Consider the following 18,447-nt stretch of genomic DNA (forward strand, 5'->3'; position numbering starts at 1 on the left):
GTGGGATTCACCCTCCTTGCTCCATCATTCCATCAGAGAACAAGGATGGGAAGGTGAGACAAAAAAAATAAGCCAAGCCACTTCTTCTGGATTAAGGAAAGCTCAGGCTGTGATACAATTGTATTATGATACAATAACCAAAGACCAAAATAATAAATTACAATGAAATCCAGCTACATCATATTTGGATGGTTGTTATTTAAGAAAAGCTCAGAAACTAACAAAAGTTGACAAGAATGTGGAGAAATCAGGACCTGTGCACTGACTGTAATTGTACTATGACTGATGCTCCTGGGGTGGGACTGTGAATTATGTTGTAGGGGTGGAACTGTAAATGATCATACTGGGGTGGAACTGTGAATGATATCACCCATGTGGGAAGCAACATGGCAGTACCTGAATTAGCATGTGATCTAGCAATTCTATTTCTTGATCTCTATCCAAATGAATTGAATTCATACATTCAGAGAAGTATTTTATAGCAATGTTGATTTAACCATTACTAAGTACAGCCAAGTAATGGAAGCAACTCATGTGCTTAGCCATTCATTGCTGAAGAAATAAAGCATATTATCTACATGCAATATAGTACCTTGCCACCTTAAATAGCTGTCACGTGCTACAGCAAAGATGAACCTGGAGAACATTGTGCTAAGTGTAATAACCAAGTCAAAGAATTACAAATACTGTATGAGTCTACCTATGACACATATAGCGTCAAATTTTAAAAGATGGAAAATGGAATGGTGTTGTGTAGAGGCTAAGGAGAAGTGGAGAATGGAGTGTTGAGTTTTTGTCCTGTAAGATAGATAAATGGTGGTGATAGTAATACAACAATGTGAGTATAAGCAACCCCACTGAACTGTACTCCCCAACATAGCTATAAAGGTAAATTCTGCTATATGCATTTTACCCTGATGTAAAAAGTTGCTTCATCTCAGCAAGTTGGCATCAAATAAAGAATAGGCATTATTCAGGACACAGACTGTGAATATATCCAGTTTTTATTGTTATGTATCCTCCTATTGTCCCAGATCCTAAACTTTCCCAACAGGACAGAACATGATTCAAGCTGCCAACCACAACCTTGTTCAACTATTACCTGACCTAAGATAGGCACAGATATTTAACAATATACTGACTCCACTTACATGAAAGTTTACAATCCAGTTGGGCAGAAACAGCAGTAACTGCAAAGAAAATTTAATAATTCAAGAATGTTGAAGAGCACTTTCTAAATGAATGATGTTAGGGGTAGTGAACCCTAGGAAGTCAGAGTAGGCTCTTATGGATGGAAACAGACAATAGCAACAAGATTCAAGAAGTTATTGAAAGATGGGCACAATTTTGGATCCTGAGAAATAGCTGAGAAATGATTCATGCTGAGGAAGCCTCTGCAGAGACAAGAGCATCTGGAGACTGTCAGGAGGAACACCCAAAGAGTATCCTAGTAGCCAAGCTGGTCTAGTTAGAATTAAAGCTGTGTGAAGAGGAGGAGTGAAACACAAGGCTGGAATGATGTCAGAGAGTCAGGTGTAGAACCTGAGGTGACATGAAAGGAATTTGAATAACAACTGTGAAGCAGGGAACACCTCAATGTCTATGGAAAGATTAAACCAGATGAGAGTTGGAAATACTCTAAAAAACCTAATGTAGGAGCATTTGGGCTATATTTTTGTTTAAAAGTAGGCTCCCCTTGCTCCACCATAAGCCCCACAGTTCCTCCCACCATAGGTGTTTCCCTGGTCTCCACAACCACTTAGACAGTGTGATCCTGAAAAGACATCACCAGATTCACAGCTGCCATTACTCTCTTGCCGCTGGCTGAAGCTGTATGAGCCACATCTCGGGCCTTCAGTATCCAGGCGACATGGGTTAGATTCATGACAGCCTAGTTCTTGGCGGTGAGGAACGGGATTGGAACCTGAGCAGGGATTGGGACAACGAATGGGTTGCCCACAGGGTTCTGGGCTGGAACAGGGCACTGGACTTGGCATTGGCTCTGGATGTGGACAAGGTTGTGAATGAGGACAGGGCTGTGGACAAGGATCTGTATTCTCACTGTGAACTGGACGCGGACGTGGCATCGGGCGCGGTGCTGGATGTGGCACTGGTTGAGGAACTGAGCATGGTTCTGGATACAGACAGGGTTCTGAAAATCGCCGCAATGGAGGAAATGGGCGAGGTTCTGGACTTGGGCATGGCTCTGGACGAGAACGTGGGAAGGGTTCTGGACTTGGGCTTGGCACTGGACGAGGGCGTGGGCGAGGTTCTGGACTTGGACATGGCACTGGACGAGGGCGTGGGCGAGGTTCTGGACTTGGGCTTGGCACTGGACGAGGGCGTGGGCGAGGTTCTGGACTTGGGCAAGGCACTGGACGAGGGTGTGGGCGAGGTTCTGGACTTGGGCATGGCACTGGACGTGGATATGGACGTGGTGCAGGAACTGGGCATCGCTGCCATGATGATTCTGGAGACCGATCAAGACGCCGTGGCCTACAAGACCTTGGGAATGGGTGTGGTTCTGCACGTGGCCTCAGGTCTGGGCAGGAGACACCCCAAGAAGGTTGCCGAGGACAGCTCTGGGATCTTCCTCTGATGGGAGGAATCTGGACAGGACACCTCTGTGGGGGAACCTGCCTTGGGCAGCAAGGGGAGGAAATCTCTATCCTGCATTTGGGTCCACATCTTTGAGAACAGCCTGAAGGGCGGCCCCGAGGAGAACAATGACTGCCATAGATGGGCTCTGAGCGACGGGGTGGAGTGCAATAGTTGTAGGAACCTGAAGAGCACCTGGACGGCAGGCAGCTGCTATAACAGGGCTCAGAATGTCTTGGTGGAGAGCAGCTTCGATAAGAAGGCTGGAGCTGACGAGGAGGGAGGCATCGACTGGTACTCTGAGACCTTCGCTGTGCAGTGAAGCTTCCGTAGGTGCCCTGGGCCTGGCATTGAGGTGCACAGGTGCTAAAGGAAGCCCCAGACCGACGCTGGGAGGAGCAGTTGCTGTAGGATGCTCGAGACTGGAGTTGGGAGGTGCAGCTACCATAGGAAGCCTGTGACTGGCGTTGGGGGCCACAGTTGGTGTAAGAGGACCCAGACTGAAATTGGGGCTCACAGTAACTGTAGGAAGCCTGAGAATGACGCTGTGGACCACAGCTGCTATAAGAACCCCGTGACTGTGATTGAGGAGTGCAGCTACCATAGGAGCCCTGATACTGGTACTGAGTGGAGAAACTTCCCTGGCCCTGGCCCACTGTGGGACATTCTACATAAGTGTAGGCAGGCTGCAGAGCTGGAGCAGGCACGTAGGTTGAAACCGGATATTCCACATAACGAGTTTCTGTATAGTACACTGGAGCAGACTCTACATAGCAAGTCTGAGGAGGTTGTAGGACTTGTACGTACGAAACCTGAGGTTGGCATGGAACCTGACATTGAACACAGGAAACCTGAGTCTGGCAGGGAGCCTGGCACTTTATCTCAGTGATCTTAGGCTGACATTTCACCTGGGTGGTCTTTGACTGGCACGGGGCCTGGCATTTAACTTTGGTGGTCTTACATGGAGCCTGACCCTTCACTTCAGTGGTACTGGACTGGCACGGAGTCTGAGAAACTTGAACTGGGCATGGTGCAGCACATTCCAGAATTTGCATCTCACATGGAGCTTCCACCAGCACCTGGTTGTTGGCATAGGGAAACTGTGAGGGACCAAAGGAGGAACCCTTGACACAGCACTGGGGTATTGACGCACAACACTGAATGGGTTGCTGGTCACACATGGTCCTTGTGCAGGTGGGTGAGCAAGACCTGAGGGTAGAGAAACCAGGGTCAGGAGGCTGAGAGATGGAAAGTGAGGAGCTGGAATCTAGAACCAGAAGCCTGGCGTCTTCTCTGGTTTTTCATTATGTGCCTTCAACCTTCACCCAAGGATCCTTACTGACTTAGCTGAGACCATGCTAGTCACTATTGTTCATGAGACCTGCCCTGGTCGTGCCCAAATGGCTCAATTCTGCATAGCTGGATATAAATGTAGGCATACCAATGTCTGCCACCAGAGAGCAGTGATGATGAGTCTCCACACGTAAAAAAAGTCAAGTGGTGGAAACAGTCCTATAGGAAAAACAAGTAACAGCTTGTTTCTGTCTGTGCTCCCATGCACACAGGAACTTATACACAAGCCACATGTGAAAATGAGCATGGGGCAGGGCTGGGGGAGCACAGGCATTATCTTTGTTCACATTACATCAGAGTCCACTGAATTAGCGAAAGATCCAGGCAGATTCTGAACCTGTCAGGCCTTGTGTTTAATATTTAATGCCTGGCATTCGATCTCTTTAGGTGAATTAATTTAAATAGATTTTCACAGAAATATGAAAATTCATATATACTTCATATACAAAACACATCAGCCTTAGGATCAACATGGCAACTTGCCCAGGCAGGTTGCTGTTATTAATGATCTGGAGGATGACAGTCAGCTGTCTTCAGAAATGTTTTCTCCTCAGACTCTCTGAGATGCAGGATGGAGTTAATTAAGCTTAGATAACCCAAAGACTATCATATTCCTCATCATATTCAAGGGTTTACAGTCATGTAAGAAGAGTCAGAAACACTTATGGAACTACATAGCAAGATCATCACAGTATAACCTAAGGCATTCAGGCAAACACTCCTATACTACCCTTAGCTAGAAAAAAAAAAATACAGTAACTCCTATCTGCTTTTCCCAGAGCCACCTGTCTGTTGAAGTAGCCAAGTGACTGGCAAAGCACAGGGTTAATTTGACAATTGAATCATAACAACAAAGCATGTCTGACAAACTTTCAGAATACCAAAAATTCTTACCCTGGAAGACAGAGCTAGACATTTTCCATTTGTAGCAAGTGCCTATGCTTGTGTTACCTACAGAGGGTGATCCGTCCTCTTGTGCCTCTACTCGTATAAAGCAAATAACTACTGTATCCATCCTTCTGTGCCTCTACCCACTCAAAATAAATATTGTTTCTTCTCCAGGGACAACAAGTTCCTAACAAAGGGAAATGGTACCTGGATAAAAGACCAGGACTATCAAAGATAAATATACCAACTTTAAAGCCCCCTCTATTTCCATAAACTCTACACATTTTATAATCCTTGGTCAGTTTTCCACCTCAGACTGATGTCCCTCTGCCCCAGCTTCTGCCTTAATCATTCCTTAGTCTGTAGAGTTCTGGAACCCACCCCTTGAATATCCATCACCCCCAGATTGATCCCAGGACATAGCTTCCAAACTCACCCTCCTCAGCAGGCACAAAGTCATTCAGGCTAAGGCATCTGGGCAGAAGGCTGTGTTTATATAAAGAGTTGTGGGTCTGGCTCAGACCATGAGACAACTGGTTGGCATCTGCCCAAGGTAACATTCCACCACCTAATTTCCTCCCTGTGTGCTGTCCTTCTAGTCACCTACAGAGCTGGGAGTGTCTTTCCCTGGTGTCAGAGCTTCCAGGCTATGGAGAAGCAGATTATTTTCTTCCTCATTTTTCATCCTATCAGCTTCCTCTTCATCCCAGCAAGATTTAATGGTGAAGGTGGTGTGGAGGCATTGAGGTATCATCCTTCCTAGAAAATTACTCCATGTTCTACCTTCTCCTTGCCTCAGATTCTCACAAGATAGAAGTAATGAAGGAAGCATTCTTTGACATAAAGCAATTGAGCCTAACATCTAAAATCAAGTCAACTTTAGAATGAGGAAAATGTGGAGTCATCTAGAGCTGCATCTAGTGTCTCATGCTGATGACTTACAGCTTGGGGACCTTTATAACTAAGCTAGAAGTTAGTTTACTCTTCTGCAAAATAGATGAATCTTTTTAAAATTGTCATGGAGACTACAACTATTCTTTCATACAAATCTTTCTTGCCAAGAATGGTATTCAAAATATCTAACATTTTCTCAAGTATAAGCATGCCACAAGCAAAAACTGCAACTGGATCAATGTGCATCTGCTATGACCTAGTCTAAAGCTGAGAAGTCAGTGAATGAACAGCAAGTGCTTGGCTGATGCTATAGAGCAGTCTTCCAAAGCAGCGTAAGGCACTCCGTGTCTTAGAAGACAGCACAGTTCAGAATAAAACTAGCAAAGTGGCCCCATTAGCCACATAAAAAAACAAGTTGGGTATCCTTTACTTTTTTCAGCAGTAAAATTAATAACTAGTACTTTTAAATAAATAGATTTTAGTTAATGTTCTAGATTTCCAGGTTTTCCTTTATAAATCAAGTCTGTTTAGGGATGTCTGCCTTTTATCAGACTGACAATAGTTACCTTCCACTAATAGGATATGTGATTTTCCATTCTACAAAGATTTGTCATTCTTTTGTTGTTGTTGCTTTATTTTTGTTTTTGTTTGTTTTGTTTTGTACTTTGGTTTGTTTTTTGAGACAGGGTTTATTTGTGTAGCCCTACATGTTCTGGAACTCTCTCTGTAGACAAGGCCGGCTTCGAACTCAGAGATATGCCTGCCTCTGCCTCCCAAGAGTGGAGGTTAAAGGCATGTGTCCCCATCATTCTTCCTTCTATATATACAATGCAACTGAAAGTGTAAGGCTCCTTATATTATTTTTTCAGTATCCTTTTTATGGTTATAAAAAAAGCAAACATTGTGCTGGAGAGATGTTTGGTGTTTAATAGCATTTACTCTCTAATCCTGAGGATAAGAGTTCAGATGCTATCAGTAACCTAACAACCTACCAGACATCCTCTACAAAAGCTCATAATTCCAACTTTTAGGGGACATCAAGCTAGAAGGATCACTGATGTAGACATGTTGGCTTCCAGCCTAGCCAAACTGTGAATTCCCAGGTTCAGGAAGATACTCTGCCTTAGAAGAACATGTCATAAGTAATAAAAAGGACATGTGACATCCTCTCCTTGCCTCCACATGCAGGTCCAGGCATAAGTACTCACATGCATACGTGCATAAACACTCACTAGACACTCCCTCATGCATATAAATAAATAAAAATAAATCTTGAAAAAAGAAAACAAAATCTCAAAAGTCTTTCCTCAATCATCACTTTCTAGCCTTTGTAGTCATTCAGATTCTGATCAAGCTTATAGGCAAACATTGTAAATTTAAATATATTTTGAACTCTAGTACTGACTGATGAAGTGAAATCTACTTAGCTTTCATAAACCTAGATCTATTGTCTATGAACTCTTAAGAAAGTAAAAGAGGAGAAATATGATGAGAAGAAGTAAATGTGAAAGGTCTTAAGATTTTTGTGTGAATTAGATGAGAAAATTAATATAAAATACTTAATACAGCCATTTCCTTCTCTGTGCTTCATTTTCTTCATGAAATGATGAGGCTGATAACACCTAGCAGGTGCTACTGGGGAGAAAATTAGATAGTAGGTAGGAAAGATCTTGTGAGCAACAGTAAACATGCCAATCATGTTTCTGAGGTCTCTTCCAAGGTGAAATCTGTCCAGTTAAATGTGACTTGAGAGTCCTAGTTCTTGTCCCCATCACACATTCCAAACACTACCCATGTATCATTCCAGACTTCCATAGGATTATAGACTTTCACAGTGTCATATCAACCAAAATCATCAAAAGTTTCCAAGTATTTCTTTGTCCTTCTACATATGAAGATCCCCAGGTGGAAAAAATTTACCTGGGTACTATATACAATGACTTCCTGGGAAAGACTAAATCCTAGACATTTCTACTACGTAGCCAGTGATATTTCTGCTATGAGTTGTTTCTCTGATCCCAAACTTTAGCCAAAGTTCCATGAACTTGGATAATGTATGAGTAACCTATAAAATTACAAACAAGGAAAACTGAGAACTGAAACTAATTGACATCACCAGAATGTGAATTGTTGAATACTAACATCTGTCTCTTCCATTCAACTTTTTGAAGGAAAACATAGCTATGGTGTTCCTGTTTGTCTATATCCTGACATAAGATGAATATATTAATAGGCACATGATAGATGAGTAGAACATTAAGCATGAAATTGCATATCACAGATCACTAGAGACTGAATAACCAAGAGGAGCCTTGTAAGTTTTATTACTTCTCGTAACTCACAGAGAGAAGTAGAGGAAAGATAGTGGGGGGAAAGCTAGATATTAGAGTTAGTCATATGGTTGACAACAATACAGTTTCAGAGAATTGTCATTGGACTAAAAGCAAAATGGTAAACTCCTGACATTCTTGTTCCTACTTTGTTTCTAAAAGTTAAATTTCTAAAAGTTAAAAGTTGTCATGATGGCTTAGTCTATAACATTCCTGCTACACAAGCAATAAGACCAGAGTTACGGTTCCCAGCATTCTCACTTACAAGTCTAAGCATTGTTGTTTGATTCTGTAATCTCAACAACAGGAAGGCAAAGATAAAAGGACATGTGAGGTTCATAGGACAATTAGCCTTGCTTATTGTGAGCTCAAGGTTTAGTGAGAGATCCTATCTGAAAAAAAAAAAATATAGGTATCAAGTGATGGAAAAATGCACTCTGTTAACCCCTGGCACATACCACACTCACACAAACACCTAAACACAAATACAACACATTTACATACAAAGTTGTCATTGATTAAGTACTCGAATTAGTGCTGAGATTGTCTGAAGGCAATGATAAATGTGGAATATTACCTTGTTCTAAAAAAGTTTAGAGTTCTTTCTTATGTGGCAGCATCTTCAAACTAAGTGGGCACAGGACAGTGAATATTCTTCAGTGAGTACAACATTTGCCACATAAGCATGAGGATATGACTTTGGACTAGCACTCAAATAAAACTTCAGATGTGCTACTGCATGCCTGTAACCCCAGTGCTGAAGGAATAATACAGAAGGTCAATGAGGAACCCTATATCAAGAGGAGAAGTAATATGGGATTGCATCCCAAGAACAACTCCATGCATGCATATACTAAGCGATGTATACATGTATCTTTAATGTGACCTTCCAGTCTCTGGTTTTAAATTATTTTAATGATTTTAATTGTTGTTGTTTGTTTGATTGTTGATTTTCATCTTAAACATTTTAATAGTCAAAAATAAGTCATGGAACTCTGGAAGGATCTTTCTCTTATAGTCTTTTTGTTCAATAATAAGAGTCACACTGGCTCCATTTCTGAGTCTACTCCAACACACAAACCCTATACAGCTTTCATCATGCTTCAGAATTCCTCTCCCATATACCTGCTAATATCCTTCCCCATTTCCTACATGTATGTCAGGTTTCTGTGCTCCTATTAGTATAATGATCTCACTATTTTCTCTACATTCAGGCTTTATCTGAAAGTAGTCATAAGAGTGATTTCAATAAAGTAATAAAATAAAAGCTACTTATGTTATTTAATTTATTTTATATTGTCTCCTATTTTAAAAATACACAAATTTTAAAAAAAATTAGCAAGAAATACTAAATCCTTCAAGAGCTGGCTCTTTTCTACATTTCTGAACTCACGTCCCTCTCTGCATCACTAATTCCCACTCACCCACCATTACACACAACTACAAACAAACTCATGTAAAGCAGTTTCACTCTCTTCACATATCTTGATAGTCCATATTACAAGCCTTTGTATGTGTCGTTTCTTCTTCCTAGAACACTCTTTCATCTCTTTCTACACATGAACTGTTGCTCATTCCTTGAGACAATTCCAATGATAGTCTTTGGTAATGATTCTGACTGCAAAACCATGATGGCCATGATTCACCTGGCACTCCAGCAGCACTTGAAGCATGTCTGTCATTGAGATTATTATGTGTTCTGATCATTTACATTCCTGTCTTTCATACTAACTGTAGTTTTCACAAGGAAAATAGGTTGTGACATTTAAAACTCTGTATCCAAGAAACTGACATTGTGCCACAGCATATGATACATTTCCCCTTGTAGATTAAACCATTTCTTCTGATTTTTTTTCAAATGAACATATCGATATATAAGTCTAGTGTACATGTCTTGTATTTGTTTGAGCAAACACATTAAATACTAGTATAAAAACAAACTGATTTGTTTTGTTACATGTTGAGATACAATAAATGAGCAATGATAATATATTAAGGTAATACTGAAATCAACAGTAGTTCCTAAGAGACAGGGGATGAAATCAGTAGGTAGATTTAGAAATGTGTTACTTCCAGGAAGAATTTATTAATTGGTTTTATTAAAAAAAACTCTCTGTGTGATATATATCATTATTTTATAATTGTAAGACAAAGATATTTTGGAGGTCTCAAGCTTGGCAATGTCAAAACAAGTGTTCACTGCCACATTATCTAGCAAGAAACATCTAGGAACAGGTATGTTACTTGAGCTAGAGATACATAGAGATGTTCTATATTTCATTACAGATGCTTTGCAGGTTTATAACCCTGTAGGACTCTGGATTGTCAGTCCTGGAAAGCATTTAGTGACATCTTAGTGCTCCTGACGCTATGTAGACATGCTCTATGCTACAAAGATATGTTTTAAAAATATTTTATGTGACTCATACAAGTATATAATGTGTTTTGATCAAGTCCCTCCCTCATTCTTTCTTTTTCACTTTCTAACCTATTGCTCCAACACTTTTTTCCCAATTTGACGTTTTATCTCTTTTTTTAAAAAAGAAAATGTTACATGGATTGAATCCACTTAGTGCTACCTGTATGTGCATGGATATGTGACCAACTACTGAAGAAAGGAAAAGCCCCCAAGACCTGCATCCTTAAGGAAAGCTGACTTTCCCTATCTCAGTAACTCTTAACTGCTTAGATGAGGGTGAGACTTCATGACCCTCTACAGATCTGTGATGAATTATGGCTAGATCTCTTGCATACTCTTCTGGGTTCATGTATGAAACTAACTATGCTGTCATGTCTGTCAAATACTAGTTTTGCTGAGGTCAACTATTCTCTCTGGATCTTACAATCTTTCCATCCTTCCTTTCCATATGATCACTGAGCCTTGGTAGAAAGGGATAGAATGTACATGTCCCATTTAGAACTGAGCACTTGGCCACCTCTTCTTCTCTATATGTTGAACAGGTGTGTGTCTCCATAGTAAAGACTCATCTTCTTTCATAGTGATATCATTTTACAGTCTTCCTGTCTCAGCTTCCTCTCCACCACTGTAACAGTGAGGTGCAGTGGGCCTCAGCACTTAAACAGAGATTGTATTTGTTACCTTTGTTATCTTTCAATCTTTTTGTATGAATTCTACAGTCTTTTTCATTCATCCATTTAAAAACTCCAGGTATTTAGCCTGATGCAAGAGGACTACTGAGCCTTCTGTCCCAAGTACAGCTTCATTAGATAAATATTCTTATTATATCTAATCTTTCCTTCAAGTCAACTAAGGTGTAGGCAAAGGTAAAAAAAAAAGCATCACAAGTATCTGACATGAGACTAAATAGCTGAAGAAACATGAGCATCAAAGGACAAAAATATGGATGCAAAGAAAAGATTATAATTCAAAGAGAAGAACTTAGTTCTGTTTCCTGCTCAGCAGTGCAGTAGCAGTGAACACCAGATGGACATGTGGATGGAGGGCTATGGACAGGCATGATGTTTGACACTGATAATTAGAGATTATATAAAAATAATGCTATGGGTATAGAAACCAAAATTAAAATTAAGCTTCCAATCTATCATTTTTTCTATTTTGCACATTAAGTAATGTTGTCTCGGCTAAATGGAGTTATATGCACATTTTGTGGAAAGAATAAAAGTGAATTTACATAAAATCTTATAAAATGTTTGGACATTTGAAAACCTGACTACCTTGTCATATCCATTCAAAAGAATATCCATATATGCTTTTATAAGGCTAATATAGGGATAAATCAATTACTCTTCTAATATAAAATTTTATTGTATATATTTACTATATATAATGTGGATTTCATAGAAGTGGACTAGGCAGTTTCACTATATGCAACTCTGAACTCCCCTTTGAGTCAAATGATTTTTAAATCATAGTATATTTTTGGTCATCACAATTGGTATGTATTCTAGTTTAATCTCTTTTGCTTTAATAAACATCATAATAAAAAGCAATTTAGAGAAGGAAATAGTTTATTTGACTTACACTTCCAGGTCACAGTACACCACTGAGGAAAGTCAGGGCAAGAATTCAAACAGAAACTGAAAAGCAACCATGGAGAAATGTTGTTTGTTGCCTTTCTCCCTAATTCATGCTTAAATAGTTTCCTTATATAGCCTATGACAATCTTCCCAGGGATAGCACTACCCACAATAGGCCGTACAAAACTAATCAGCAATCAAAACAATTGCTCACAGACATGACCACAGGCCCACATGATAGAGACAGTTCCTAAGTTAAGGTTTCCTCTTCTCTGATGACTCTAAGCTGTGGAAGTTAATATACAATCTAACCAACAGCATGAGCCTTGTTTATTCAGATCCTTGGCTTCAATTAATGATACCAAATAATTTCTAATTTTCAAAACTTTAGAAAATAACAAAGAAAGATGTATTGTTTCTAATAAGCCTGTAGCTACACCCAAGTCTTCACATTGGTCCTATTCTAGGCTGATGCACCATTAGCTGCCACTCCTCAGATTCTTTCCTCTTTCCAGCATTCTGCCATCACTATCCCATGTCAAATTTCAGTGCTAAACAGCTACCAGTGTTCCCAACACATTTAACTCAGATGCTAATGTCTCCATTGGTCTTATGTGGCTCTACTTTCAACAGCACCCTTGATGAAGTGTAGAGTAGACCACTTCAAAATCCCCAGGAGTTTTCTTTATAGGACCAAGAAATATTGTTCATCTTTGTTGGTACATGTAGCTGCTCCTTCAATACATGACAAGCATTCACATGGCACATAATATCCAATTTTTAAAAAGACCTACTTAAAATAGACTATTAAAGCCAACATTATAAAACTCTTAAAAGAAGATATGAAGACAAATCTTTGTAGAATTGAGTGAGGTGTTAATTTCTCAGATATAAAATCAAGAGTGTAAACAATGAAAGAAAAACATAAAAAAAGTAGACTTCATTAAAAACTGAAACCTTTTATATGGCAGGATTTTTTGTGTTGTCATATATATTGTCACATGCATGTCATATATATGTATACATATATATATATGACATACAATATATGTATGCATTGTAATGTGGGAAAATCAAACCCAGGGATTCCAGTATGCTGGTGCTGACTGGGTATTCTGCCACTGAATTACACGCCCAACCAAAAATAGAATATTTTTATAATTAAAAGTATTAATTCTATATCTGAAAAAAAACTTGCAACTCTAATATATAAATATATCATAACTCAGTAACAAATAATAATGACATTTACATGTGAACAACAAATTTAAACAGGTATTTCTTAAAGGAACTATATGAATGATTGATACACTCAAGGAAAGACATTTAATATATTATGACTTTAAGGAAATCTAAACCAAAGCCATAATGGCATATTTCACATTCATTAACATGATTATAATAAAATAAAAAATAACGAGTGTTGGGTGAATACAGAAAAATTAGACCCTTCAATCAAGTCTATGTATACATATATGGCATAGTCACTGAAAAAAAAAAAACAGTTTGGCAGCTTTCTAAATAGTTAAATGATTTACTCTGTGAACCATCAATCTCATTTCCAATAAAATGAAAATCTGACTCAAGGAGAGTAAACACACATGTAAACTCACAGACCTGAACATGTAGGCTTCACAGGAACAAGTGTTGCAGTAAGTCAAAGCCAGGACCAATCCATATAGACGTGAACTGGTAGATGGGTAATCTCATGTGGTTTACCCATAAAATGGAATATTAGTAGACTATGAAAGAAATGAGACTTTTACACACTGTTTAACATAGCTGAACTTCCCTGATGGTAAGGAAAAGAATCCAATAGAAGAAAGAAAGTACATTCTGTGTGTAACTGAAAGGCAGACTTGAAGGAATGTAAATGATGAAGGCCACTTCCTGGACATTTTAGCATAAAATAATGGAAATGCTCTAAAATTGTATTGTGATGATAATTACACAGTTTTGTGAAAACACTAAGACATTGAATTTTATATCTTAACTTGATTGACTTTACAATCTATGAATTGTAATATCAATAAAATGATAAACATTTGCATACATAATATGTGGATACGTATAGAAATATTCTATGTAATACATATATATCAGATACAAACAGATCAATAATAGATAATCATACCCATGTTCCCTAGCAAAATTTAAATCATGTTCTTGAAATATATAGCACAAACTTTGTGAGACCCGCCCTCTTAGCCACTGCATTTTCAACAGTAGCCCTGTGACTAAATATTTCTTGAGGTTCAGCAAATCTCCTCCAAGCATCTATCATATTCTCTTGAAGCTAAATTATAATCTGAGGTAGCAGTTCAGCACTCTTGAAGATAATTACTTTTTAACATTTCTTCACGGGTAATAGTCACTATCTCACACAATGGATAAGATCTTAGCTTATTTAGTGGATCTTCTTAAGGCTCATTCACTCAACAAGTACAAACAAGCCACCATTTAGTTTTAGAATTGGATTAAGAATAGACATTATCTATTCATCTCACCAATACACTGAGCACCAACTCAAAAAATTTTGCCTTGAGGATCTTATTTGTTAAAAGAGAAGTAAGCAATGATATTGCAGCATGACTTCTTCTGGGACACAGATACAGACTAAATTCATGGAGCACAAAAACTCAGAAGAAACAGCATCCTGAGGCACAGCCTACAAAGCATCTATCTTCCTCTAGAGAGTAAAACATTGAAACTTAAATTTAACATCAGGAATAGGATGGGACCATAAACCTCCTATCATGAAATTAGTTAGTCCAGGTCACAGGAAAAGCTATTACATGAGGTAGAATTTCCTAACAAATGAAAACACATAATGTCCATCTGAACTTAAATTTTTGATAAACTACAAATATTTTAATACTATTTGTATTAATTCTTTGAGAACTTCATGTAATATATTTTGGTAATCTCTCATTCCTCAACTAGTTCCAGATCTGCTCCCACTTCCTTACCCATACAGCTTTCTTTTGCTCTCTCATCTTTTTTAATTTCATCACATATGTGGTTCCATAGTGCTGGAACTGTTGAGAAAAGTATTTGCAGGTCAACCCAGATTGGGAAGGATGGTAGTTATGATGGTGATTATGCTGATTCATTTATCCAGGCATGCATTTATTCATTCAGCAAATATGTATTCCACTCTGAGTAAGTAAACAGAATCATACAATGCTCTGATGACAGAGGAAAGACATAAAACCATCCACGTACACCTCTAGTACTTGACATAACTTGACTGAGTCGGAAAAAATACTAGAAAAGAATAGTCACAAGTGATCCAGGTTATAGTGACCCTGATTAGTACTGGATGGAATTCATCTACAAAGCAATAAAGGTTTCCAAGGCTAAGATTGAAAAAGAAACCAGAAGAGCTGACCTAACTAGAGAAACAAAAAAGGGCTCTTATGATTAGTAAATATGAGATACAAAGTCTTCAGTGAAAGAAAGGGGTGAGAAGAGCATGTAGGAACAAGAGAGAGATTCTATGAAAGACTAGCTGATGACATGGGGTACTGCAGTACATTGATGGAACTGAGATCATCCAGTGATATTAGAATAGGAGGGAGGAGATACTTAGTAGGTGTATGTAAAAGCCCCAGAATGTGGTCAATTATTTTAAGCAGATGTAGGATGTGGTATGAATCTGAGTACCCCAGAGAGGTGTGTTGGGGAGCTAAAGGAGAAATAGGGAGATGGGTGGAGACCATTTGTCTCGATCAATTAAACTTATTGTGAACTTGTTACTTCTATGCACCATTAAGCACATTCTGAAACTTCTTAGTTAATCTCAAGAAAGAAAGAAAAAAAAACGTGAGTAGGATCCTGAAACACATCAGGGAAGCGACAACCCTCCCTGCTCAGACATCTGAACTGGCTCTGTGACTCCCACCAATTAACTGTATGACAGACCAAGTCCTTTATTCTCTCAGAGCCCTAGTTAGTTTCATCACATATAAAAGGTAAATAATATCCATCTCATGGGTTGTGGAAAGGCATATAAAGAGGCGATCTATGAGTCAGCCTTGAATGAAGATAATTATCTGGTTAGCATCATTATATCATTATTACTTAACATTATAGCTACTTATTGCATTATGTCCTCACTTAATGAAAAATAATAATAATTTTCAAACAGTTTCCAATGAACTAAAATTATTTGGAATCTGAAGTCACAGAGGCTGGTAATGTAGCATGGAATATAACTGAAAGAGTGTGATACAACTGAAAGAGTAACAGACTAAAGTTACAGGTAGCAAACACTCTATCCAGACAGCTCTCTGAATATCAGTTTCTTCATTTATCCACACAGTTTTATTGGTTTTGCTCACATCCTACAGAATGTACAAAATAACATATGATAAATACTGAATTATTTATTCAATTGATGCTATAAGTCTGTGTCATTTATGTTCTCCAATGTTGGAACTGGCAGAAGATTAGTTTTTCTAAAATGATAGATTGAAAAATGATAAGTGTGTTAAAATGATAAGTGTGTTAAGGCTTTCTGGGCCTGTGTCTTGTTGGGGAGTCACAGACTACTCCATGGACATATAAAAAGAGGCAATGTCTAGAACCCAAATGAGACCATATTGTCTAGAAGAACTGATAAAACTCACTAGAGAAAAATCCAGATAATCACATTGATTAAGCTAATTAAAAGTGAGTCCTTTATTAGCCAGCAAACAAAAACAGGCTCATGCCTCAGTATCTTTTAGTGTAGGCTACAGTATTTTAAAGGCAAAAGCCACAAAGAGCATTATTTATATCAAAATTAGATAAGGATCAGAGTAACTTTGAAATATTCTGGCAAAATATAGTAATTATTTTAGACAAAAAATTATATTTTACTTTAGTACCTCAGATATATTAGTTTAGGTTGTTTTTGTAAACATTAATTACTTTGGTTAATACATCTGGACCATGGTCAAGGTCTTGGAAATATCAAATGTGTTGTCAAGCCAGATGTGACAGTTGGAAGTTGGAGTAGAGAGCAGAGAAGTATTCAAATAAAAACAAAATGGAGTCAGGACAAGATGGCATCAGAACAGTGATTAGCACTGTGTGTGTCCAGAGTGCAAAGAAGGGCTATGTGGATGTGTGCATGCATGGGGGAGCAAGATCATGTTATAGTTCTTTAAAACCTGGGGTCACAGCAGGTAGAAGAAGTACCGAGTTAGAAGAGTTTGTGTGAAGCACAGGGAAGAGGTTTCAGCACCCCAAATTCTAAAATGAAAGAGTGTAAGGAAAAGTAAAGTTCAGAGACAAGAAGTCAGTGCTATCTTGCATTTTACTACTGCTTCTCCCCACTGAAATGGCAACAGCAACCCCTGGAGCCATGGCAGCATCAGGGAGTGCCAAGATAGTTCACACAAACATAGTTGAAGCTAAGATCCAGACATGCTAGGGAGACTACAGGACCTGAGGTGGCTCAGACATCAATTACCAGCCTTCAAGCTCTTGTGACTCTCAGAAGTGAAGCTATAGTAAGTAGAGCCTGGGGGCAAGTATTTGACTGAGCCCTGGTGTGGGGATTTTAGACAGCACTTTGAGGGGACATAAAATGGGGCCAACAATTTTGATGATCCTATTGACAGATTCTGGAAAAATTTCAGTCAACTGGAGAAACAGAAAAAAATTAATTCACCACTCCAAAGATTAAGTCTTATTGTATTCTTGTTACTAGATGTTATAGAAAACTACCCTGACAAGCTGATTGATTGTCCATGATCTACAAAGAGGTTTGGAAACTGATTTAAAGAAAGTAAGTATTAATATTCTCTTCCTTCCCCTTGATATTGCCTACACTAGACGATTCTGACTTTCTTCTGAATGAGCTTCAAAGCCAGCTTATATTCAAAGGAAACAGATGACTTGTTCATTTTCTGATCTCTGATATCAAGGAAGTGGTCGTATGCCATATTCTAGAACCTTGGTTTTCTAACAGCTAAAGGGAAAATAATGATTTTGAAAACCAAAGCTCTTTAGTTGTACCATATTTCACATCTCCCAGCTCCTAATAACTATTTCTGCTTTCTACAACTTATTCTGTCCATCTCTTCTTTGCCAAATATTCACTTGACTTAGTAGAAGAGTCCATGAAAAGTAACATGGCAGAAAACCAAGGAACCTAACACTGAAGCCCTTTTATTTGGGGCCTACTGTTTTCCCAATAATGAGGCGGTGCCTGTATATGTCACTTTCATGAGGGCAACTCTTTTCTACTCCCAGAACTGGAAGTCCTAGAAGCCCTCTAAGGTCAAGAGAAATCCTAGAAGACAGAGATGCCTAGATATCTGTTCTCTGGCCTGTTGTGGTCAGCCATTCCATGATCATGTATTCATTTATTCACTAATTCAATAAATATGCATTC

At 38.7% G+C, this 18,447-nt stretch overlaps 1 protein-coding gene across 3 annotated transcripts; it reads right to left on the bottom strand.

The window, feature by feature from the left end:
- Positions 1–986: 986 nt before the first annotated feature.
- Positions 987–5,308, bottom strand: Kprp (keratinocyte proline rich protein). Of its 3 annotated transcripts, XM_028784959.1 has the most exons (3): positions 5,276–5,308; positions 2,334–3,807; positions 987–2,206 (listed from the first exon to the last, which is right to left on the bottom strand). In XM_028784959.1, exons 2-3 carry the CDS (start codon positions 3,777–3,779, stop codon positions 1,892–1,894), a joined length of 1,761 nt encoding a protein of 586 aa, XP_028640792.1. In that variant the 5' UTR covers positions 3,780–3,807; positions 5,276–5,308; the 3' UTR covers positions 987–1,891. The 3 variants fall into 3 exon arrangements, with proteins under 3 accessions (XP_028640792.1, XP_028640790.1, XP_028640791.1); XM_028784957.1 differs by having other exon boundaries at positions 990–3,807; positions 5,276–5,289; XM_028784958.1 differs by lacking the exon at positions 5,276–5,308 and having other exon boundaries at positions 1,680–2,206; positions 2,321–3,779.
- Positions 5,309–18,447: the final 13,139 nt, after the last annotated feature.

The sequence above is a fragment of the Grammomys surdaster genome, unplaced genomic scaffold (genome assembly GCF_004785775.1).
Source record: "Grammomys surdaster isolate TR1022 unplaced genomic scaffold, NIH_TR_1.0 124976, whole genome shotgun sequence".
NCBI classification, from domain to species: Eukaryota; Metazoa; Chordata; class Mammalia; order Rodentia; family Muridae; genus Grammomys; species Grammomys surdaster.

Excerpts from the sequence above, each read along its gene's own strand:
- Kprp (XM_028784957.1), bottom strand. The coding sequence starts at position 3,779 with ATGTGTGACCAGCAACCCATTCAGTGTTGTGCGTCAATACCCCAGTGC.